The following is a 21,519-nucleotide window of genomic DNA, read 5'->3' as shown; positions in this document are numbered from 1 at the left end:
TTTTAGCATTCACACATACTACATGGAATGAGCTGATGAAACATTAAGCCCACATGGGTACCGTGGTCAACCAGCGAGGTTGAAAAACGCAGGCAGGTTCATCTTTATGTCAAAACTCCACACAATCTCCTGTCTGATGAGTGACAACAAACAGCTGGGCAACAGGCCTTGCTCAAATATGTGGAAATGCGCCTTTTTCCTCGCTCCTTGTTGAGGGATTCTACGGACACTAAATACCTATGAAGCAAACACAGCCTGCTGACTTCCCAGGAGGAAAAGATGCATGCTACTCATATTCAAACAAGGCCACAGTCTACAAGATAACAACAGATACGAGACACGAGACATCTCACCCAGACACGGTGAACACTGTCACTGCTGGCCAATCACAGTGTAGACATTGCACCTAAAAAGGTCAGTGGTTGCAACATTGCCTATTAGGACACACCACACACATACACTCAAACTCAGGGCGTTTTTACAACTGAGCAGGTATGAGAAAGTCAAGGGAACCATTGCTGCGACTACAGGACAGAAGTAGAGCAGCACAGAAAGCTCTGAGGGGAAGCTAAGAGCCATGCCAGCAGTTTAGTATGAGTCAGTCCAGGGCAGGTTATAAAATACTTGTATCACCGTGTATGTGTGTAGGGGTGGGGTCTGTGTATATAAATGTGTGCACACTGCAACATGTGTCTCTTTTGTATGTTCATGTGCTTCTTCATCTATGATATTTCTGGTAAAACAAAAGTAGTTTTAAGCAAATGAAACTAGAGCATTTGTTGGGGACTATTTTTTTTTTTTACCTGCGGCATAATACACATTTGGTGCACTAGTATATGGCAGCAGGACAGAGTGTGTGTGATTTACTCAAAAAATAAATCACAGTGCTCATAGTGTTCACCTTGTGCAACAGTGTGGCTCATTGATGTGTTGTTCATAGTTAGCCGAGAGGAATAAATAACACAGAGGAATAAACTATATCAGGCCTAAATTTGCATAGACAATACTTAGTTATTGCTACGTTAGTTATATACTTAGATATTGTTGGTTTTGGTCTTTTCATGGGATTCACTGACAATAAAAAATATAACGAATAACTAAATATGAATCAGAAAAAGGACTTTTTCACTATCTCAACTACCATGCTGCTACCTTTCATGACTTTGGTTTACAAATGATGTGTTGATGTTATCTGGCAAACTATGTATTGATGAATATGCAAAGGAGGCAATATTTAAAGAGCATGTTCTGTATGTAGAATGAATTTGCACAGTCAACACTGCCAGTGCATTCTTTACTTCTATTTTTATTTTGTTGTTTCTGCTGGACTGGTCCTCAGCGCATGAACATTGTTTCTTTGAATCAATATAGCTCTTTGGATTTCTGACTCTGAAATACAGTATGTGCCTGTTCGTCTCTCTACTGAAGTTTGTATTGTACAGTCTGCATGCTGAAAAGTGACAAATACAAGTTACATATTCATTCATTCATTCACTATTTATGAGTTTATGGAGATCAAAGACGATCTTAAGAGGACAGCATGAGGCCAAGTGTCTGATCTCTGTTTGATGTAAAGAGTGTCTGAACTAGAAACCCAGTGAGGGTGGAGGGAGGGGGAGGTGGGGTTACAGGAGCAGAAAGTATTGCAATGAGGCTAAAAAAGCCAGCAAGTCAGCCAGCCATTCAAGGCAGATATGAGGGGTACAAAGCTCAAGTAGTAAAAAAAACAACAAAAAAAAACAGGGGGAGGAGGACAGATTGGGTTAGCCATTAGGTTAATTTAAAGCGACAGATTTGAAATACATACCGCCCAGATGCAAGTCCAGGACTTCACTGTAATTAGAATCTCCCCAATAGTCTACAATGACAGGGATATATTAGAGATAGGAGTTATTTCACACAGCCCCAAACTGGGCACACACACAAAATTCTCCAACAACAGCAAGTCATGCATGTCCTTGCAAACACATTTTTACACACACACACACACACACACACACACGCACGCACGCACGCACACGTACACACTGCAGCAACACTCAGAACAAAGAGAGTCCATCAGTACTCACCACAGTGCACAATACAGTCAGCTGAGCAATACTAACATGACATTTTCCAAAATAATAAGAGGCTGCAACATAGATTTGCTGTATTGCTGTTTACTGGCTCAGTCTGCTTAATATCACACAAAGCCTCGTGTAATGTGTTGTGGGCTGCAGTGTTGTTGTTTTTTTGCGTGCATTTGACAAAGTTGTAGTTGGTTCAAACCCATGTGCACCAATGTTCAATTACAATAGACCTTTTTCACGGCAGACATGTTGACATGTCGTAGTAAAAAGACAGTCGTGTCTGTGCTTTTCCGTAGTAAAAGGAAAAGCACAGGTGTATTCAAACCCATTAATGATGGCTGCTTTCCACTTAGGAGAGGCCCTGGTGTTGTGCATGCTGACTCACTGAAACAGCTTACTGGGACACTTGATGGAATTGAGCCATTGTTAAGGTTATCAATTTCAGCTGTGCTTTTCCTACTATGACAAGTCAAAATGTCTGCTGTGAAAGAGGTCCATAATGTGATGATTTAATACCTAATCATTTCAGACTGAAAGAGCAGCTGAGTGTGATATTTGAGTACAACTGACAAAGTCACAAACATCTCTGGATTGCTGTTACTCACCACAATAAAAAAACTAATATATATATATATATATACATATATATATATATATATATATATATATATATATATATATATATATATATAATAGATATAATAGATACAATCTCAACAAACATCAGTATCAAGTCGCTCAGCTACAGCAAACATTTGCAGAAAATATTGTAATGATGTTGCCAGCCTGAAAACCAATTTATATTAGATTTTTTTACATTTTGATTGCATTTGTAAAATGTAACGTGATCTGAGTCTTGATCAGAGTACAGAAACTCTCCTCGTTGAGAGGCAGTGAAGGAGACAAAACACATCCAGAATGAGCAAACACAAATCTATGTCGGGACACACATTCTCCTGATCGCATGCAGCTCGGACTGGTGATGGAGGACAAGTTATGAACGGACAAAGATCAACATGTTGGAGATGGAGAACTGTTGCAGTGTGTCACCACAGATGGAGCCTACATAACAGTGTCACATGTCATTAATAACAAAAAATAAATAAATAAATAAATAACTACAGTAAATCTAATACCTGATCTTCTTTTGTGCTGTTTGGGTAATGTATAAGTACCTTTATACAATCCTTTAAGAGAGTAGAGTAGTAAACAAGTTAAAACATACTCAATTGGCTGGAGACACAGCTGATGGGAAAAGTAATTGGTTATTCAGTCGGTGGGAAGATTCCGGAAATTTAAAATGTGCAATGCGTCTATGTGCATGCATTTGCATTATAAAAGCTTCTGTTACCATCATCATTAAGTAAGTGAGGATTAAATACACTGTCAGAGCTATAAAGGACAACCTCAGTGCCCTACTCGCATACAAAACTCCCATCACGTAAATGTGTTATTGCTGCTGAGCACTATTCATGCTTCACACGCTTCTAAAACTGTATCCAATAAAGAGCTGGGCAAATAATGCATTCTTCATCTCGGAAATATATTGTCTGTGATAGTCCCTTGTCAAGACTTATTTGGGTTTATTACTTTAAAGAAACAAATGTGTCTTTCTGCGGACAAATCTACGTGCTATAATATGCTTCAGTAGGAATACATCAATTGCAAATGCAGACTGTGATTTCAACACAATCTAAATGATCGCAGAGGGACAGCTTTTCTGAGGTAATGCGGTTTCTTGGTTACATCATCCTAATCGACATTGATATTATTACTATTCCCGTAAGAGCTCTAGAAAAGGCTGAACACATATCATATAAAGATGAAACATGGTCTCACAGAGCCAGCGCCGACACAAAAACAAGATTTAATTGTCATACATACAGTAAATCACCTGCATAATGTTAATAATAAGTTACTACACACTTTAATTTACTGAATGTGGGCATTACGTCTATCTGCAGTGGCATTACTGATACACTTTGCAGCATGCGATGGCCAGCTTGATTTAAAAAAAAAAAGAAAGAAGAAAAGTGTATGACGGTACAAGTGACAAGTTGTTACCTGCTTCTCCTCTCAAAGCTTTCTCCACAGCTACGCCTCTCTCTTCCAGCTGCCTCTGCTTCTCCTCCACCTGCTCCAACTGTCTCTGGATGATCTGAAGCGGACAAGCAGGTTGAAGAGTCACATTATTATTAGTGACATACCGTAAACACAGTACATTACAAAAACTTGGGTTATCTCACATGTGTGCACAGAATAATAACATCCACTATTAATTACAACTGATTTGTGCCACAAGTTTCTAATGGAGGTGGCTGCAGAGGTTACTTCAAACAATTTACCCTCATTAAAAATAAATGTCTCAAGGCGCAGCCAACACGCTGCTAATTGGCACTGTATTGATGTCTACATGTACGTGAGCCTGTTCTGGACGGTCAAATATATTTTCATGAATTTCACACAAAAAAAAACTATTAATATTTATAGCTTTCCCCCTCTTTCGCCAACACCACACTGCACTTGTCGATGACAGTGCAGCAGGGGCAGTGATGGAGGGGGACAGCATGCAGCCTCTTAGGAAGTCTGAGAGGGGCATGCAGCCTGGTTCACCCTAACCTTGGACACCCCAGTGTCCGGCTTTTTTTACACAAGCATTTCAATTGAAATCACTTCCCAGTGTGAAGTACGCAATCGTAATCACTGGATCTTGGGCGGAGTGATATTACTCCAACTCTGAGCGCACTCCAGGCGAACTCTCTGCTCCTCACCACGGGGCTTCTGAGGTGCTGCGAGCAAATCTTTCCGCCCAAGCAGCAGAAGTAGCAGTGCTTTGCCTTTCTGAGAACAGTTCCCAGTATGTATACGGTTAGAAGGTGGCCGTGTCTCATGTGACCTTCTTATTTGTACACGCTGTGACTATACAAATCACAACATGTAAATAGGAACATGTTGGCGTTATTTTGTCACTTATTGGGAGCAGTAGGCTAGATGGAGCCGGTTACCTCCAGGATCTGGGCTAAGCGAGGCTAGCGGTGGGGGCGTCAGACAGAGTTACGACACGCACGGAGATGAGAAGGGTATGTATGGACTTATCTAACTCTGGGGGACACGGTGAATAAGCTAAAGTCCCAATAAGTCGGCGTGTTCCTTTAAGGGCTCTGTTATTGGGAGGCCAAAGCCACAGAGACAAGTTACTACTACAGACTACTACTACCTCTACCTACTTTTAAACTACTAAAGCTATGAGAAAAAAAACGGACATATTTACATTCGAGTGACCCATGTAAAACCAGTTCAAATGAGTTTTGCATGTCTTTGAATGGCCTATTGGCAAATTGAGCTCCCAAAGTCCCCTATGGTAAAAAGAAAGAACCATTTTACCCTGAAACAACTCACAGAAGGACCCCAAAGCACCTAATATGCAACCCAACTGCATACCCCTGACTTACTGTGTACTTCTACTTTAGAGGAAAACATTGTACTACTACATTTACCTGACAGAGAAATGTTACTGGTTATGTTGCAGATTCAGATCTTACTCCCAAAATATAACCATTAAAATATGATGCATTATTATTATTCATTAAGCATTATATTTGAGTTGAAATCTCCACCTTGAACAGACGTTTAATTATTAAAGTACATTGTGCTGATAATGCCTCCTTTTCCACTTTAATTAAACATTTAAATCCAGACCTGTACTGTTAACTATTAACTATTAACATTTTTACTTCCGAAAAAAGGTTTTGAGCACTTCTTCTTCTAACACCGCCAATACCAACATTCCCAGTTGGAGAAATAGTGAAAAGTAAAGCAAGACGCCGTTTGCCTGGGGCCCCCAAATCATTATATTATTATATTGAACATTTCAGTTAATCTAGCCTCGCCAAAACCTATCATTTTGTCATTTTAGGCAAACTGATTTCACATAAGAGGTTATCAAAAATATGGTATCATCATCTGACGATAAAGCACAGGTGCCTACTGACAACGTCATCCTCACTTCACAACTGTTTTAGATAACAAGTACTCAACTGCCCTGCTGTTGTTACAGACGGGAAGTCATCACAGATTATTACGTCAATGGTATTAGTGTTATAAGACAGTATGACAACTTACACTGCTCTTGCTTGTTTAAGGAAGTTAAGAAGAGTTTGGGTTGTAAAGCTACACACAGAAACAGAAACACACAGTAAAATGTTTTCCAAAGAGTCGTAATAATCACCAGTAGCCCACTGCGGACAACATGCTTGACTGAGAGCCGTGAAGTCCTGAGCGGTCGCTTCATTTAAAAAAAATTTTTTTTCTCCAATCTTTATTGTGCGTTCGCTTAGTTTTATTCACAGTTTATCAATATTGAACGTGTCACGTTCAGCGTGCTGCGTGTGACGTCTTTGTTATTGTGCTTTTGCACATGCGGGTCAGCTGGACAGACGGACGGACAGACAGACATATATCCCTTCCTTTTGGATAGATGCAATATGCAGTAGATGCATATGTGGCCCATGATGAATGATATTTGAGGTGAACATGACTGAGTAGGATTTGATTAATGACATGGGTTCTATATGAGTAAAGTGATGTTAAGGGTTAGGAATGAGAGATGTATAAAAAGTAATCAGAAATATCTTAATTTGAATGTTTTTCTTCCCCCTTCAGACTCTTACTTCCTCTGTCAGTGCTGAACTTTATCAGTGCCATGCAGCAAAAAACCAGAAGCATGGTTTGGGTTCTGCAAATAGCCACTAAAAGGAAGCAAAATTCACGCCAGCAAACCACAGCTCCAGGAGCAGAGACTTTAGCTGTGGCTTAGTGCTGAGTCAGTGGACTGGAAGCCTGACGGCAGAGTTACAACATCAATCACAGTGGATTTCCTAATCAAAGGATGAATTTGGCCGCACTCCAAGAGGGTTGAGTCACATTAGAGTGGCCATATGGTCAGGTAAAAACAAGAACAACAGGACAACACTGAGTAACTGTGACAACAACACTAATGCAACCTACTCTAGTATACCACTACCAGACATGTGTGTATGTCCCACTTCATTTTTAAACAGTTTGACATGCACAACATGAGCAATGGTTGAATGAAAACACCCCTTGTCTAACTGTTTGGAAGAGCTTTTCAGCACCCAAACACCATAAGTAAACCAACACAAAACAATGCATATAAACTTCTTTCAACACAAACAAACTGAAAACTAAAAATGTGTCTTGATGACGGTGCTAAAAGGGAAACGTTAGTTGGATCACCAAACTTATTACAATTAGGGCTGGGTACCGAATTCAATACTTTTTAAGCACCGACCAAATGGCCTCTAAAGTATTGAGTATCGAAAAATGCCTCGTCATTCAATACCTAAGGAGTAAATCTCATCAGAGTCAGTGAGCCAATAAGCTCGCAGCATGCTATTACCAAGTTCTGATGACGCTGGTGATTGGCTGTCTTACGTTACACGTCGTAGAGGCATGCAGGAAAAACTCCACATTACGCACAGAGACGGGCTCACGTAGTAGGAGCTGAAAAATATATTAAAATACTGGTGCCGTAATGTGTAATGTTGTAATTTCCTTTTGTTTTAAAAAATAGGTATAAAAAAAAAAAAGAAGTAGCAGCGTTTAGAAACTGGTATCGAAGTCACAGTATTGGTATCGATATTCTTTGGACAAAACCCAGCCCTAATTACAATTCACCCACAAGAGGACATGAATGTCGGTACCAGATTGCATGGCACTCCATCCAATAGTTGAAGTGACATTTCACTCAAAACCACAAATGTCCACCTCACAGTGGTGATGGAGGAAAAGTCAGAGGATCAGTTACCTGGGCTCTGTGCAGCCTCTTGAGTTCCTCCTGCTTGGCTTGTCGTCGTGCAGCTTTCTGGACTCTTCGTGTCAGCTTGGCATTCAGCTCTTCCTCTGTGTAGGTTTTCTGGTGTAATAACAGAAACACGGGTCAGAGAAGTCTCCATCACTCGCTGCTAATATGTGTAGTTGACTCCATGGGGCCCTGGCCCTTCAGAAAAACTGAACAGGAGAGGAGGGGGGGAAATTCTTATTAGAGCTTGTGGAAGGTGAAGGGACAACATTGACTAGCAGAATGTAATCTAGCTTGGGCTATTTCAAAACTTCACTCCACACTATCTACAGGCTTTTTCTAGGCCTGTACATTGCAATCTCAAAGTATGGTTACATAAAATAACTAAGAACACAATGTGACACACATATCAACTACACTGCAGCTCTCACATTTATGATCCTCCTCATTTTAAAATCTTCCGTAATAATAGGCAATACAGTATGGGAATAAGCAGGGAATCTTTGCCCCTTAGCTGACTTTTGAGGACATAACAAGCTGGCATGAATCAGGAGAAAGAGAGAATAGCACTGAAGGATAAAGTCAAAGTTATTCCAGTACCCACACTGGAGTAAAAAAAACAAAAAAAAAAACAGTGCCGCAGTGACAGGCAGGTTAATATAATACCAGTCAGAGAGGAACAGCCCTTGATATCACGAGATGCAGAGGTATCAGTGTGACCAGAAAAGTGAGCGCTATTGGAAAAGTCATGTTTTAACAGAGTGGATATCCAGCAGTGAGTGAGTGCCCTGCGTTCCGACTGTCACATGCTTCCAGAGAGGACGGTTAGTTTTAGGCCAGATGCCCATGAGGAGTTATGACAGTAAACTGGCACATGCGCTGAGGGGAGAGGGGAGAGGGGAGGGGGGGGGAGGTTATCAATGGGAACATATGTAATACTACCTTTGTGGCGTACGATCTCTTGAACGCCAGTGCGTGAGGGACATAAACAGACTTGGGGAAGACAAAACAAAAAAAACAGGGGAGGAAACAAACATGATACAGATGATATGTTTAAATGGGTTAATGATTATGTTAAATCGGTCAAAAACAAAACTAAAAAAGTAATAATTTAGCTGGTACAATCAAAACAGGCAAGGTTAATAATCCCACACCAACACAAAAATGGCAAGGTGCAGCGACATCTTATTCATCTATGTTAATCAGAAATGAGTCGGACAAAACATCAATTACAAATCACAATGTAAGAGAACTGATTTCCCAGATTCTAAGACCAAGGACTTTAGAGACCCGTCTTACCAGAAAGCAGTAAAACAGATCTGTTATTTTCAGTCTCCAATGATTTCTACGGAAATATATCTAATACACTCACAGAAACTACACTCACAGAAACTACCACAACAGTCACTAGAGACTAGTCTACTTGAATCCTGTGGGCTCTTATTCAATTAGGCACGGCCTGGCAGGCATGATGCAGCTTTAACCTCCTGTTACTGGAGCTGCAGAAAGTCCAAATTCAGATCAATATTGAATGAAGGATAAAAAAAAAGTCAATTCTTTATATATATGTCGTCAAAGTCGAAGAAAACAAAATGGAAGCTTTTGGAATTTTTTTCTTTTTTTTAAATGTGTTTACAATGGTTATTAAATTCATGCCTCTGGCCCTGAACTCGGCTGTATCTATCTAAACCAACACACACATACACACACACACACACACACACACACACACACACACACAGAGAGAGAGAGCAGCAGCGAAGACAATCATTTTGAATTTCAGCTAACAATGAATGCAAATGGATTCAAATAAAGAACTCATATGATAGAAATATGGGTATTGTGTGCTGGATTTCTGCATAGTCCTAATATGCCACCTGCATATTTCATGAATCCAGTCTTTTAAAGAATTCACTCATTTAGTAATTTTGCTCATGGATATCATTATGATGTGCATTTAACATGTCATTTTGTGGTGCTGGAGACCATGAAAATGTTTTTTTTTTTTTTTAATCATCATTTGGTTGCATGATTTGCTCTGAGATCACCTGAGGGCAAGTACACTCTGTATTCCAACACTACTTTAAAAAAGGATGAATAAAGTATAATATATTCATGCAAGCTTTGTGAACTTAACGTTAGTAGAATATTATCTTTATACATTTGCCTATTTACAAAATTATGTTTAGGTGAAATTCAAAATCATTTAACGCCCATCTGCACAATACCTCCTCATCGTTTTTCTCCTTTTCTCGATCAACCTCTTTTTCCCGCTCTCTCTCTTTATGCCTCTCTTTCACCCTCTTCCTTTCCTTTAACTCCCTCCTTCTCTGCTTCTCCAGTTTCTCCTCAATCGCTTCCTTCTGCATGCCTGATACTAGGTCAAAGATGTCCGTGTGCTGCTGGGAGTGGAAGAAATTATTTAAAAGAAAAGAGTGTTTTTGTTTCATTTTAAAGAAAGTAAAACAGAAATGGATGCAATAGATGTGACGTCTAGCCTCGCTAAGCCTGTCCGCAGAAGTAGTTCCATTCAGTCTGGTAACAGGCACACCTGGCAGGGAAAGACATGCTTGTGTCGTTGTTCTTTACACTAGGGCTGCACGACATGAGGAAAATATGCAAAATGAGAGAACGCTGCTGAATATCACGATAATGATATTACTTGCGATAAATAAACAGATATTAGACTGTACTCAGTAGGGCTGCACAATATATCGTTTTTTTTTATTTTTTTTTTTTAATCGCTATTGCAATATTAACTGGCGCAATATACAGGGTTCATACTTATTTTAACCAATACCTTTCCATGACTTTTTGGCAAATTTCCATGACTATGTATTCCTGAAAATGTCAGTCAACATTATACCATAAGAATAAAAATCTGTGTTAAAGTTTACCCTCAGAGGTTTAACAATTAACAATGTATGTGGTTCATAGTGGGATTCGTAAATTAAACACAATTCCATGACTTTTCCAAAACTTTCTGGGTCTTTTTATTTTTCCAAAACCTTTCCAGGCCTGGAATTTGCATTTTTCAAATTACATAACTTTTCCAGTTTTTTTTTCAAACGTATGAACCCTGAATATACATATCGCGAGATAAGATTCAAGAGATTTTTTGGTGTTAGTTGAAAGAAAATATCAGCAGGAAATAACACTTTAAAAAGAGTCATTCTTTTTTAGTGGTGCCTTATACATTCAATTCAATGTTCAATTTCTTCAATAAAAGCAGGTTGGAAATGATTTCCTTTCATTTGTCTTTAGTTCAACAAGCAATTTGTTGTATTTTAGCAGAATACTGAAAGCAGCAGAAATGCAGAACTGAGTACACTTTAATATCTCTTTATTTATCGCAAGTAATATCGTATATTTTCCTCATATCGTGCAGCCCTAGTACTCAGTACTGCCTTTCTGCTGCTTTCAGTATTCTTCTAAAATACAACAAATGTTGAATTTAAAACAAACGACAAATGACATTTTAAAGTGTTTAAAGCATTTTCTGCTGATATTATATTTCTACTAACTCTCTCAGAGTGTCTTTCGGGATGTGTTTATTTCACCAGTTGATATTGCGATGGCGATACACAAAAACCCGATATATTGTGCAGCCCTAGTTTACACCTAACTGGATGAACACGACACCTGCTTGAGTCTTTGGTGTTTGCTTCCAATTTTCAAACTGGAAAAAGTGAGGGCGCACCAGCTTCTGAATAAATCGGAGATGAAATATATGATATCACGCTTCACTATATCTACAACGGCAGAGATGCTGCTGCTCAAAAGGTTCAGCATTTCCGAGAGGTGGTGAGTCACCTGGCTGCGGCTCAGAGCAGCTGGTGTCCACAGACTAAAATGGCTTCTCAAAAATGAGCTCAGGCTGGCTTTGCGAGGCTACGCACGTCTAAATACCTTTGCGGTGAAGATGGGACGTTCCTAATTGTGTCTACTGTTACTCACATCTGCCTTTGACTTCTGGGAGGACCTCTCCAGAACATCATCACAGGACAGGTCGGATTCCTCAGAGAAGCTCAAGTTTCTGCGGGATTTCAAGTCTGTAACAAACAATAATAAAGACAGGTTTTTTTTTGGTTATAGGGTTCATGTGTCATGTGTTCATGACAGTGTCATGTCACTCTTATATAGATACTAGTGTTTCCCTCAGTAGAAAGCAATTTGTGGTGGCGAGGGGGGACAGATGTGGTGTGCACCGAGGGGAGGGGCTGTGTGTGTGTGTGAGTGTGAGAGTGAGTGTGAGAGAGAGAGAGAGAGAGAGAGAGAGAGAGAGAGAGAGAGAGAGAGAGAGAGAGAGAGAGAGAGAGACGCATTAGTGACAGAGAGACGGAGGGAGAGCAGGGAAAGGAAATGCAGCTGAATGAATACGCTGCGTGTTTTAATAGCGTTAAAAAAATGAAGAAAAAAATGAATAACGAAACGCAATATGTGGCGGACGGTGTTGATTCTGTGGTGCACTGCCACGAATTAGTCTATATGTGGGAAACACTGGATACCTTCAGGTAAAGGTTACCGGTTTTTTTTGTTTTGTTTTTTCTCGAAATGTAACAAACAAGTATTACATTCAAAATGGCCCTGGATCACCTTTCTTACCTGATGATGGTGAGGTTTTCTTCTTCCCAGAGTCCTGAGTGGTAGAACTGGAGGACGGCGTGCTTGGACATGATTTATCATCCTTCTTCTTTTTGTCCTTCTTGTACCCTGAGAAGACGGCCTTCCACAGCGACTTGTGTTTGGGCGGTGTCTCGTCTGTGCCGGAGAGCCTGCTGCTGTCATTCTTGGCCTTTTTCTCCTTCTTATTCTTGCGCGGCGAGAAGAGGGAACTTCGTTTCTTGCTCTTACTCGTAGAGGAGCCGTCTGACGAAGCCACCGAGCTGTCCAGACTCTTGTTGCTGCTGAAGAAACGCTCAGGTAAAATATCGGCCTTCTTTGACTCCAGAGCTTTCACGGCTGATGTCTTCGGAGACCCGGCTGACTTTTTACTTTTTCCGACAGCATCTGGGGTTACGCTCCAGGCCGTTTTAGGTAAGGCACCCTTGTGTATGTCAGATTCTTTCATTTTGTTGAGCTGCTTGGCCATGGCGTCTTTCAGAGCCTGGCTCTTGACTGACTTTTCTCTGGCCTTCATTCTCTCCTCAGCGATCTCTTTGGCCTCTGGGGAGAACTGAGTTGCCCTCTCGGTCTTAGAGGCTTGGTTGACATGGATACTTGGTTTACCATTTTCCATTGCTAGAGCCAGATGTAGGGGAGGTCTGTACCTGCTGGGCTTGCTGGTGGGCGGAGTATAGTACCGGTTCATGCTCGTTTCTGGTGTCCGCTCATCATAGGCCTCTTCCACGTCATCGGCAAACGGAATCTCCTCCACCGTCTCCACAAACGACTTCCTCACCTCCTGCGGCCGTGGCTTCTTCTTCTCCCTCATGACAACCACTGGAGTTGATTCTGGATCTGCCTGGGGTGAGTAGACTTTCCTGGGTGCGGGTTTGGGTGCGGACACGGGGCTCAGCTGGGTCCTCGGTGCAGGAACAGGACTCTTGACTTTTGCTGGCTCTTTGGCACGCTCAGGTAGAGGTTTTTCTATCCCGTTGCTCCAAGACACCTGGTGTCTCTGCTGCCGGAACACAGCAGGAGACTGATTAGCAGGCACAGGTGGGGGCGGGCTGGAGGGCGGGGTAAGCATGGTGGAATCGGACGTGTTATAGCTGTCACTGTTTGCTGTCTGGCTCGTGGCCATGCTCCCGTTCAACCCCAGGCCAGAGCTGCTGCTCAGGTCCCTCTTATCAGAGCCATTACTCTTGGGCTCCGCAAGAGCAATGGGGGTAATGACCTGACCCTCAAGAGTTATGTTGAGTCTGCGGATGACAGTGCGGCCAGTGAAGGCAGGCTTCTGTTCCTCCAAAACGTCTGGAGACTGTGTCTTAACAGGGGTGGTGTCCTGCACTGGAGCCGTGACAACACTCCTCTCTAAGATCTTACTACTGCGGTCCAAAGGAGTCAAACCGAGGCTCTTTCTGATCTCGGCACTCTTTAACCAAAATTCCTCAATGATATCTGTCTTTTTAGATGGAGTTTCCTCTGTTGAGGAATCTACAGAATTTGAAGGCTCGGGCGGGCCCTTGTCTGTTTTGGTCATGGGCGTGGAAGTGACCGCAGGGACAGGCTGAGTTCTGACCGGAGAGTCAGAGGCGAGGGGTGACGAGGGTTCCTGGCAGAGCAAAGGCCGAGCACAGATTGGGGAGAGGGAGTTGCCTGTGAGAGGGCAAATAGAGCGGTGAGGGTAGACGGGAGATATAGGTGTGCAAGTCTCTGGTAAGGGGGTGGGCTGAGAGCGGATCGGGGAGCCAACAGGTGACTTGGCAGGGGATCTGACGGGTGACTCGATGACTGGTGATGATTTGGTGAGTGAACTGGGGGGATATGAGGCAGGGACATTGACAGGGGAGGGAGCAAGAGTAGGAGAAGGGACGGAGGAAGGATCGCGGACTGGTGCAGGTGAAGGGAACAGAGGGCTCTCGGCGGCTGGAGAGAGAGATGTCCTCTCAGCCTTCCTTTCCTCTGGTATGAATGGTTCTGGGAAAAAGCGGGTGCCAGGAGACATCACCAGAGTTATCTGGAAAAGAAACAGAGAAGATCCAGATTTAGTCAAAGTTAGCATCACATACCTTGGGACAGTGATGAAAAGTAACTAAGTACATTTACTCAATAACTATACTTAAGTACAAATTTGAGATACTTGTACTTTACTTAAGTCTTTTCTTTTTATGCCACTTTTTACTCCACTACATTAATCTGACTTCTTTAGTTACTAGTTACTTTACAAATTGGGATTTTTGCGCACAAAACACATGTAGTTTATAAAACACAATGTTTTATTGTAAATTAAAACTACCCAACTACAAGTACAGCTTAAAAGGCTAGACGTTAAAACACTTAGTTGATGGACAGAACTGTTTTCATCATTTCCAGTTTCTAAAATGTGAGGAATTTTCTGCATTGAGTACTTCTATTTTTAATACTTTAACTACATTTTCCTGATGATAATTACATAATTTTGTGTAAGTAACATTCTTCATGCAGAACTTGTACTTGTAACTTGTGTGGTGTTAGTCTTTTTACTTGAGTAAAGGATCTGAATTCTTCTTCCACCACTGGTGTGGGATTATCTCACCTGTGATTCAGGCTCTGGAGATGGATTGAGTGGGGAAAGAACAACATCTTTCTGCATGGGGCTGATGCTGGATGGTTCTGAATGCACAAATGACAAAAATGGTACTAGTTTTTCTTTTATGTAAAAATATTGCTGAGTGATCAATTTAGAGGAGTTATTATTAGGGGCATGTACCAATACTGGAGGACATTCTCAGACTTTCTGATTTCTTGTCTTCCTCGGGAAGCTCTACGGCACGATCTGACTGATGCAAATGAGCCTCAGCTTCTGCATCTGAAGGGATGTCATCTGGAATTTCAAAATAACATTATGAAATATTTAATTGTTAAACAGCTTTATAACGTTAATAATTTATATTCTTTTTATTATTTATTATTATAGTTATTTGTGAACCAAAAAATGTTGTGAAAGAATTGATGGATGCATTATTATTAGTTGTATTATGACTGCTCACCCTGATCCATCTCTGTACCAGGCTCCATATCCGGACTGTCTGCTTCTGCTTCCAGATCTCCATCCTCACAGGGCTCTGGCATGACAAATTAATGGCAAAAAGTGAATCAACTAGCTGACAAATTCTCTGTTCAGACAACAGAGCCAGAACCTTTTTCAACTTCCTAACCTCAACTGAAAATTTCTCAGAAAATCTCGCTTCAGGCTAAATATGTAAAGAAAAAAAAAAATAAAAGAAAAAAAGAAGAACTTAAAAAAAGAAAAGAGCACCAGAGTTCAAAGATTGCTTAATGAAAAAATATATCAAACCCAGTTTTGAAGAGTGGAGCGCGTTTATAGGAAAAAATTAAAAAGGTTGGAAAAGGATGAAAAGGCTTCAAAGCCAAAATCTATTATTTCTTTCTGAGGACAGCTTTGAGAAAAGTTTTGTGGCAAGAAAAGCATACATGAAATAATATAAGTCAGTCAAACAATGTGAACAAAGGTTGGGCACAGAGTAGCATTAGTGAATAGATACATGCAGCTATCCATTTTTAAATGAGAAAATGGATGACATTTAAACAAAGCAAAAGCACAACCCAAATGTTAATGACATTGGTTAAGTGAAAAGCAATAATAATAATAATAATATTAATAATAATAATAACAATATAATAATAATAATCCCTCATTTAAACAACATTTGGTGGGAGAGACTATGTTTTCTAACAAAAACTGAACGTAGAAATGACCCACACAGTTAATTCATGCAGTTTTAAAAAATTATTACATTAGCCATCACTTCTATATGCACTAGATAGGCCTTTTTCCGTGTGGCTGCACACAGGCACATACTGAAAGAACATCGGATTCTAGTAGGTCTTAGCTTTTAACCCAGAGTACAAGTGCTGCATATGAATCCAAATGTATTGTGTGGGGCTCTCATTACATTCAGTTACGCTTTTAAAAAGTTGATGAAATACCTCAACAGCTTCAATATCTGAACTTTGTGCAACTGCCATTTATGGGTTAGTCTAAAAAGGTAATAACAGTAATGGCAGATTCCAGGTGAAATACTTCACACATTACTCACCAGGACAAGACAGACTGTGGTGTTAAGTGTTTTCAAGCCTTACGGCTCATCTATCTGGGATACATTATATTAGAGTACAATATACTATGTGAGTATAAGAAAAGAAAATACATGTTTTGTAAGTTGGAAGGGTAAGATGAGAGTTTGGGAAGTGGAATTTGAACCCAAGAGAGCACAACTCTTGAGAGCGACAGCCTTACAGCATGCATGCTTGTGAGTTAACTGGTCTCTTTATGCGTTCCTGCATGCTCCAGGAAAAGGCCAGCTGATAGACAGATAGAGTACGAGTCTAAGACGGGATGTCATGATCCCTTTTAAGTCTGTGCTACCTCCAGACATGGACTCCAACCAGACTCTCACTGCCTCGTGTCGGGTGGACTTGTGGGCAAGGGCTACGTTCAAACCAGGGGAAACGGAACAACGAGGGATAGATGGCAGGGAAATAACAGTAAAGTAATTAGACACATGAGAAAGAACACAGCACAACACAAAAGAACAAAGCAGAACAAAATCAAAAGACATGACAAGGGGGTTATGAGGTGCACTGGGATGTGGTTGAAGAACATTACGTTCACCCCAGCGACTCTGAATAGCAAATTAAGAGATTCAACACAAAATTACGACATTCCAAGAAAGAAAAAAAGCAATGTGACAAAAACGTACAAAATCAGACATGATTATAAACAACGGGTGGGTTAGTTGGGAGAGGTGGCTCCTTCTGTCGCAGACAAACGCATACAAAAACAGAACAGCAGCAGCCACACTGGGGAAAAGAGACACCCTGATCCTCAACCCTGTGAGGCCTACAGCTTGGGACTCGCCCAGCAAAGCATTCCCAGGTGTTCAGCTCCTCTGGGTGGGTTACCTGTAGAGGAGGCCTGCGTGAGCTCAGAGGGTTGGGAGAGTTGGGAGGCTGAGGCCAGCTGGCCCTCCGTGTCTCCCTCAGAGTCCACGTGTGTTCTCACCAAACCTGGGATGGCCTGAGGGTCCACAGGCTGCAGGATCTGTTGGATCCTTAGGTTCCTTGCTAAATGAGGGTGTCGGCATACAGCGTAGTGTTGATTTTTGTTTTGGTGATGTGGTGAAGTTGTGTGTGCAATCAGAGACAGTTAAAAGAGAGATGAAGGCAGTTTTTGTAAGAAGGGTAGTAGTAGACGAAAAAGACAGGACAAAAATGAAAGAGAGAAGGCAAAGGGACAGTTAGAATACAGTGGCAATAAATTAAAAAAAAATTAAAAAAATTAAAATCACGAAAGAGGCCGGGGACAGGGAGGCTGCATGCACTAGACGAAAGTCAAACAATAAAAGTGACCTTCAAAGATATGAAAATAATATCCATTGGTGAACGGAACAATTCCGCCACTCAATACCAAAACATAGCTGCAGCGCCTGGGGGGAACAAAATCTCGGACATTAATCAGTTTAGTTTATTAAAGCCATTTACAAAAACGGAGGTATTAAACAGGTTAACAGCAGCTTAAAATGGGATAAGACTCACAGTTAAGTCTTTAAAAGAAACACACTTATGAACACAAAATCTTTTTAAAAACACCGCAAACAACAAACCAAAAGCAAAGACAACAAAAAAAGGAAAAGTCTCACTCTCATAGAAAATCCTTAAATAAGAAGCCCAAAACCAGCCAGGATTATATATATATATATCACGCTCAAAGTTACTGCAAACACATCCACAGGCAGTTCTGCTGCTACCTTTAAATGTACCAACATCTTCTTCATCTGTGAGGTGCTTCTCCAGCCAAAGGCCTGACTGGAGCTCTCTATCCCAGGGGCAGTAATCCCCCTCTGCCAGCAAGGGGAGACAGAGGCCCAACCAAAAAATAAATAAAATAAACATACAGATACACACATACACGCACACACACACAAACACACGCACAGACACAGACACAGTGGACATAGGGGGAAGTAATGAAGAGGAGGGGATGGAAGAGGAGGAAAGAAGGAGAGAGGGATGAGGAGAACAACGTTTGAGACAATGACACTTCACATGAAACAGATTTTCGATAAAAAAGAAAGTGGAGTTCTGCACAGGTCACATGGAGTATGGACGGGGTGTTAACGTACACCAACCACCCACGGACACATTTCCAGTCTCCCCAGGAACCACGAGTGACAAACAAACCTACCATCGCTCGACTCGTCATCTTCATCCTCATCTTCCTCCTCGTCTTCATCTACTTCTCCGTCTCTGCTGACTGCGTCGGCCCGTGCCTCGCCCTCTTCCTCGCCCTCTTCCTCGCCCTCTTCCTCGCCCCTCAGTTTGGCGTGGAGCTCCACCGCCTCCTTCCAGGGAACACCGCCGAGATCGGAGGGGCTGAGAGGTTGCTGTTCCACCTCCTCCTGATCCTCCTGCTCATCCTCCTCGTCCATGTCTGACTCGGAGCTACTGTTGGACAGCAGAGGAGGAGTCCCAGTAAAGTGTTAGAACAAATGGCGCGGGAAAAACAGACAGCGTGCAAAATGCAATGTGACTTCAACTTGAACTTCTACTGTACAAGATCAGTCTGTCAGTCTGACTTTCCGTTTTCTGTGGAGGACTGTAAGAATTTCTATTTTCCATAAGTTCTCTTCTCTTTTCATCATAGATTTTTGGGGAACACTTTACTTGAAGGTATCTACATAAGAGTGACATGACACATGAACCCTAACCATAACTTGTCATGACAAAAACTGAATGACACTTACTAAAAGAAGCGTTATGTCATAAACGTTTATGACTTGTTTATAATGTTTATGACACGTTCATGACAGTGTCATGTCACTCTTATGTAGATACTGTCAGGTAAAGTGTAACCGATTTTTGTTTAGAATAAATAGTTGTTTTTTTTGTGGCAGCTTAGACATGAAAGGGGAGAGATGGGGAGTGGCTGAGGGTCGGATTTGAACCCACGGCCACTGCGGCGAGGACTGAGCCTGTGTACATGAGGTGCACGCTCTACCAGGTGAGCTACCTAGGCGCCCCTGTAATAAGTATAAAAAAATAAATAAAAATGCACATCAAAAACAGCCCAAAGTGGCAGTCCTCAACAATACAAGAGAAGACAGAGCGAAGAAAATGATCACGTGTTCAACTAATGGTATGTAGAGTTGAGCGATTAGTCAATTAATTGTTTCGTTGATTGACAGAAAAATTGAGCAGCAAGTCTTTTGGGAAAAATGTATTAGTGTGGAGAAGAAGTGGTATTTCTACACCTTTATACAGACATGTGCGTAGGAGATACAGTAATGGTTCAAAATAAAATAAAAAATAAAAAATCAGCTCCCACACACTGTCAACACTAAATGTATTCCCTGCCTGATGAAGCTTGCCTGACTGAAACGTAGCTACCTTTTACAGCGGGGAAAATAAGTATTTAACACGTCAACATTTTTCTCAGTAAAGATATTTTTTGATGGGGCTATCGGAATGCAATTTTCACCAGATGTCAGTAACAACCCAAGTAATCCACACATACGAAGATATCAAAACAAATAAGTCCATAAATTAAGTTGTGTGTAATAAAGTGAAATGACACAGGGAAAAAGTATTGAACACATTGCTGAAATGTATTTAATACTTAGTAGAAAAGCCTTTGTTGGTAATGACAGCTTCAAGACACCTCCTGTATGAAGAAACTAGTCACACACATTGCTCAGCTGTGATTTTTGCCCATTCTTCCACACAAACTGTCTTCAAGTCTTGAAGGTTCCGGGGAGCATCTTCTATGAACCTCTTCTTTCCAGATGTTTTCAATTGGATTCAAGTCGGGTGATTGACTGGCCCATTGCAGCAGCTTGATTTTCCTTCTCTGAAACCAATTGAGAGTTTCCTTGGCTGTGTGTTTGGGATCATTGTCTTGCTGAAATGTCCAGCCTCGTTTCATCTTCAGCATCCTGGTGGATGGCAGCAGATTCTTATCAAGAATGTCACGGTACATTTCTCCATTCATCCTTCCTTCAATTATATGAAGTCTGCCAGTGCCAGATGCTGAAAAAACAGCCCCACGCCATGATGCTCCCACCTCCAAACTTCACTGTTGGTATGATGTTTTTTAGGGTGATGTGCAGTGCCATTTCTCCTCCAAACATGGTGTATGCTGTGACAGCCAAAGAGTTCAATTTTGGTCTCATCTGACCAGATCCCAGTATGTCATTGGCTTGTCCAGATGTTGCGCAGCAAACTTTAAGCAAGCTTCCACATGCCTTTTCTTGAGCAGTGGTGCCTTGCGTGATGTGTGTGCATAGAGGCCATGGCGGTTGAGTGCATTATTAATTGTTTTCTTTGAAACAACTGTACTTGCTTCTTCCAGCTCTTTCTGAAGATCTCCGCGAGTGGTCCTTAGTTCTTCGACAACTCTTCTAAGTATTCTATGGACTCCTCTGTCAGAAATCTTGCGAGGAGCACCTGGTCATGGCCGGTTAATGGTGAAATTATGTTCTTTCCACTTCCGGATAATGGCCCCAACAGCGCTCACTGGAACTTTCAGAAGTTTAGATATTCATCTGTAACCAATGCCATCCGTATGTTTTTCTACAATAAGCTTGCGAAGGTCTTGGGACAGCTCTTTGCTTTTACCCATCATGAAATGCTGCTTGAGTGACACCTTGGTAATGAGACATCTTTTTATAGGCCATCAATTAGGACTCATCCAGCTGATATTAATTTGAACTAATAGGGGGCCGGATTGCTTCCTAAATACTGACAGATTTCAGCTGGTTTATTGGCTTCCCACCCCTTTTTCTTCATGTGTTCAATATTTATTCCCATTATCATTACACTTTATTACACATAACTTTTGTCGTGGACATACATGTTTTGATTTATTTGTATGTGTGGATTACTTGGGTTGTTACTGACATCTGGTGAAAATGTCATTCCAATAGCCCCATCGGAAATATATTTACTGGGAAAAATGTTGACGCG

General features: G+C 41.3%; 1 protein-coding gene across 7 annotated transcripts in view; it reads right to left on the bottom strand.

Moving 5' to 3' along the window:
- mical3a (microtubule associated monooxygenase, calponin and LIM domain containing 3a) overlaps window positions 1–21,519 on the bottom strand; it is a 90,881-nt gene that overhangs the window by 11,615 nt on the left and 57,747 nt on the right. For 3 of the 7 annotated variants that reach the window (XM_078257641.1, XM_078257643.1, XM_078257644.1), the window contains 14 exons: window positions 18,743–19,002; window positions 18,306–18,398; window positions 17,461–17,622; window positions 16,925–16,987; window positions 15,525–15,599; window positions 15,245–15,358; window positions 15,071–15,147; window positions 12,496–14,512; window positions 11,848–11,942; window positions 10,119–10,292; window positions 8,833–8,883; window positions 7,897–8,004; window positions 4,134–4,227; window positions 1,808–1,858 (listed from right to left, as the gene is read on the bottom strand). In XM_078257641.1, coding sequence (XP_078113767.1) covers window positions 1,808–1,858; window positions 4,134–4,227; window positions 7,897–8,004; window positions 8,833–8,883; window positions 10,119–10,292; window positions 11,848–11,942; window positions 12,496–14,512; window positions 15,071–15,147; window positions 15,245–15,358; window positions 15,525–15,599; window positions 16,925–16,987; window positions 17,461–17,622; window positions 18,306–18,398; window positions 18,743–19,002 — 3,434 coding nt within the window. The remainder of the gene's footprint in view (window positions 1–1,807; window positions 1,859–4,133; window positions 4,228–7,896; window positions 8,005–8,832; window positions 8,884–10,118; window positions 10,293–11,847; window positions 11,943–12,495; window positions 14,513–15,070; window positions 15,148–15,244; window positions 15,359–15,524; window positions 15,600–16,924; window positions 16,988–17,460; window positions 17,623–18,305; window positions 18,399–18,742; window positions 19,003–21,519) is intronic. The other 4 variants (XM_078257645.1, XM_078257642.1, XM_078257648.1 and 1 more) reach the window with 4 other exon arrangements.

This window comes from Sander vitreus, chromosome 8 (assembly GCF_031162955.1).
Source record: "Sander vitreus isolate 19-12246 chromosome 8, sanVit1, whole genome shotgun sequence".
Taxonomy (NCBI): domain Eukaryota; kingdom Metazoa; phylum Chordata; class Actinopteri; order Perciformes; family Percidae; genus Sander; species Sander vitreus.
Note: the sequence above shows the minus strand (reverse complement) of the source record. Positions and strands in the feature narration are given on the sequence as shown.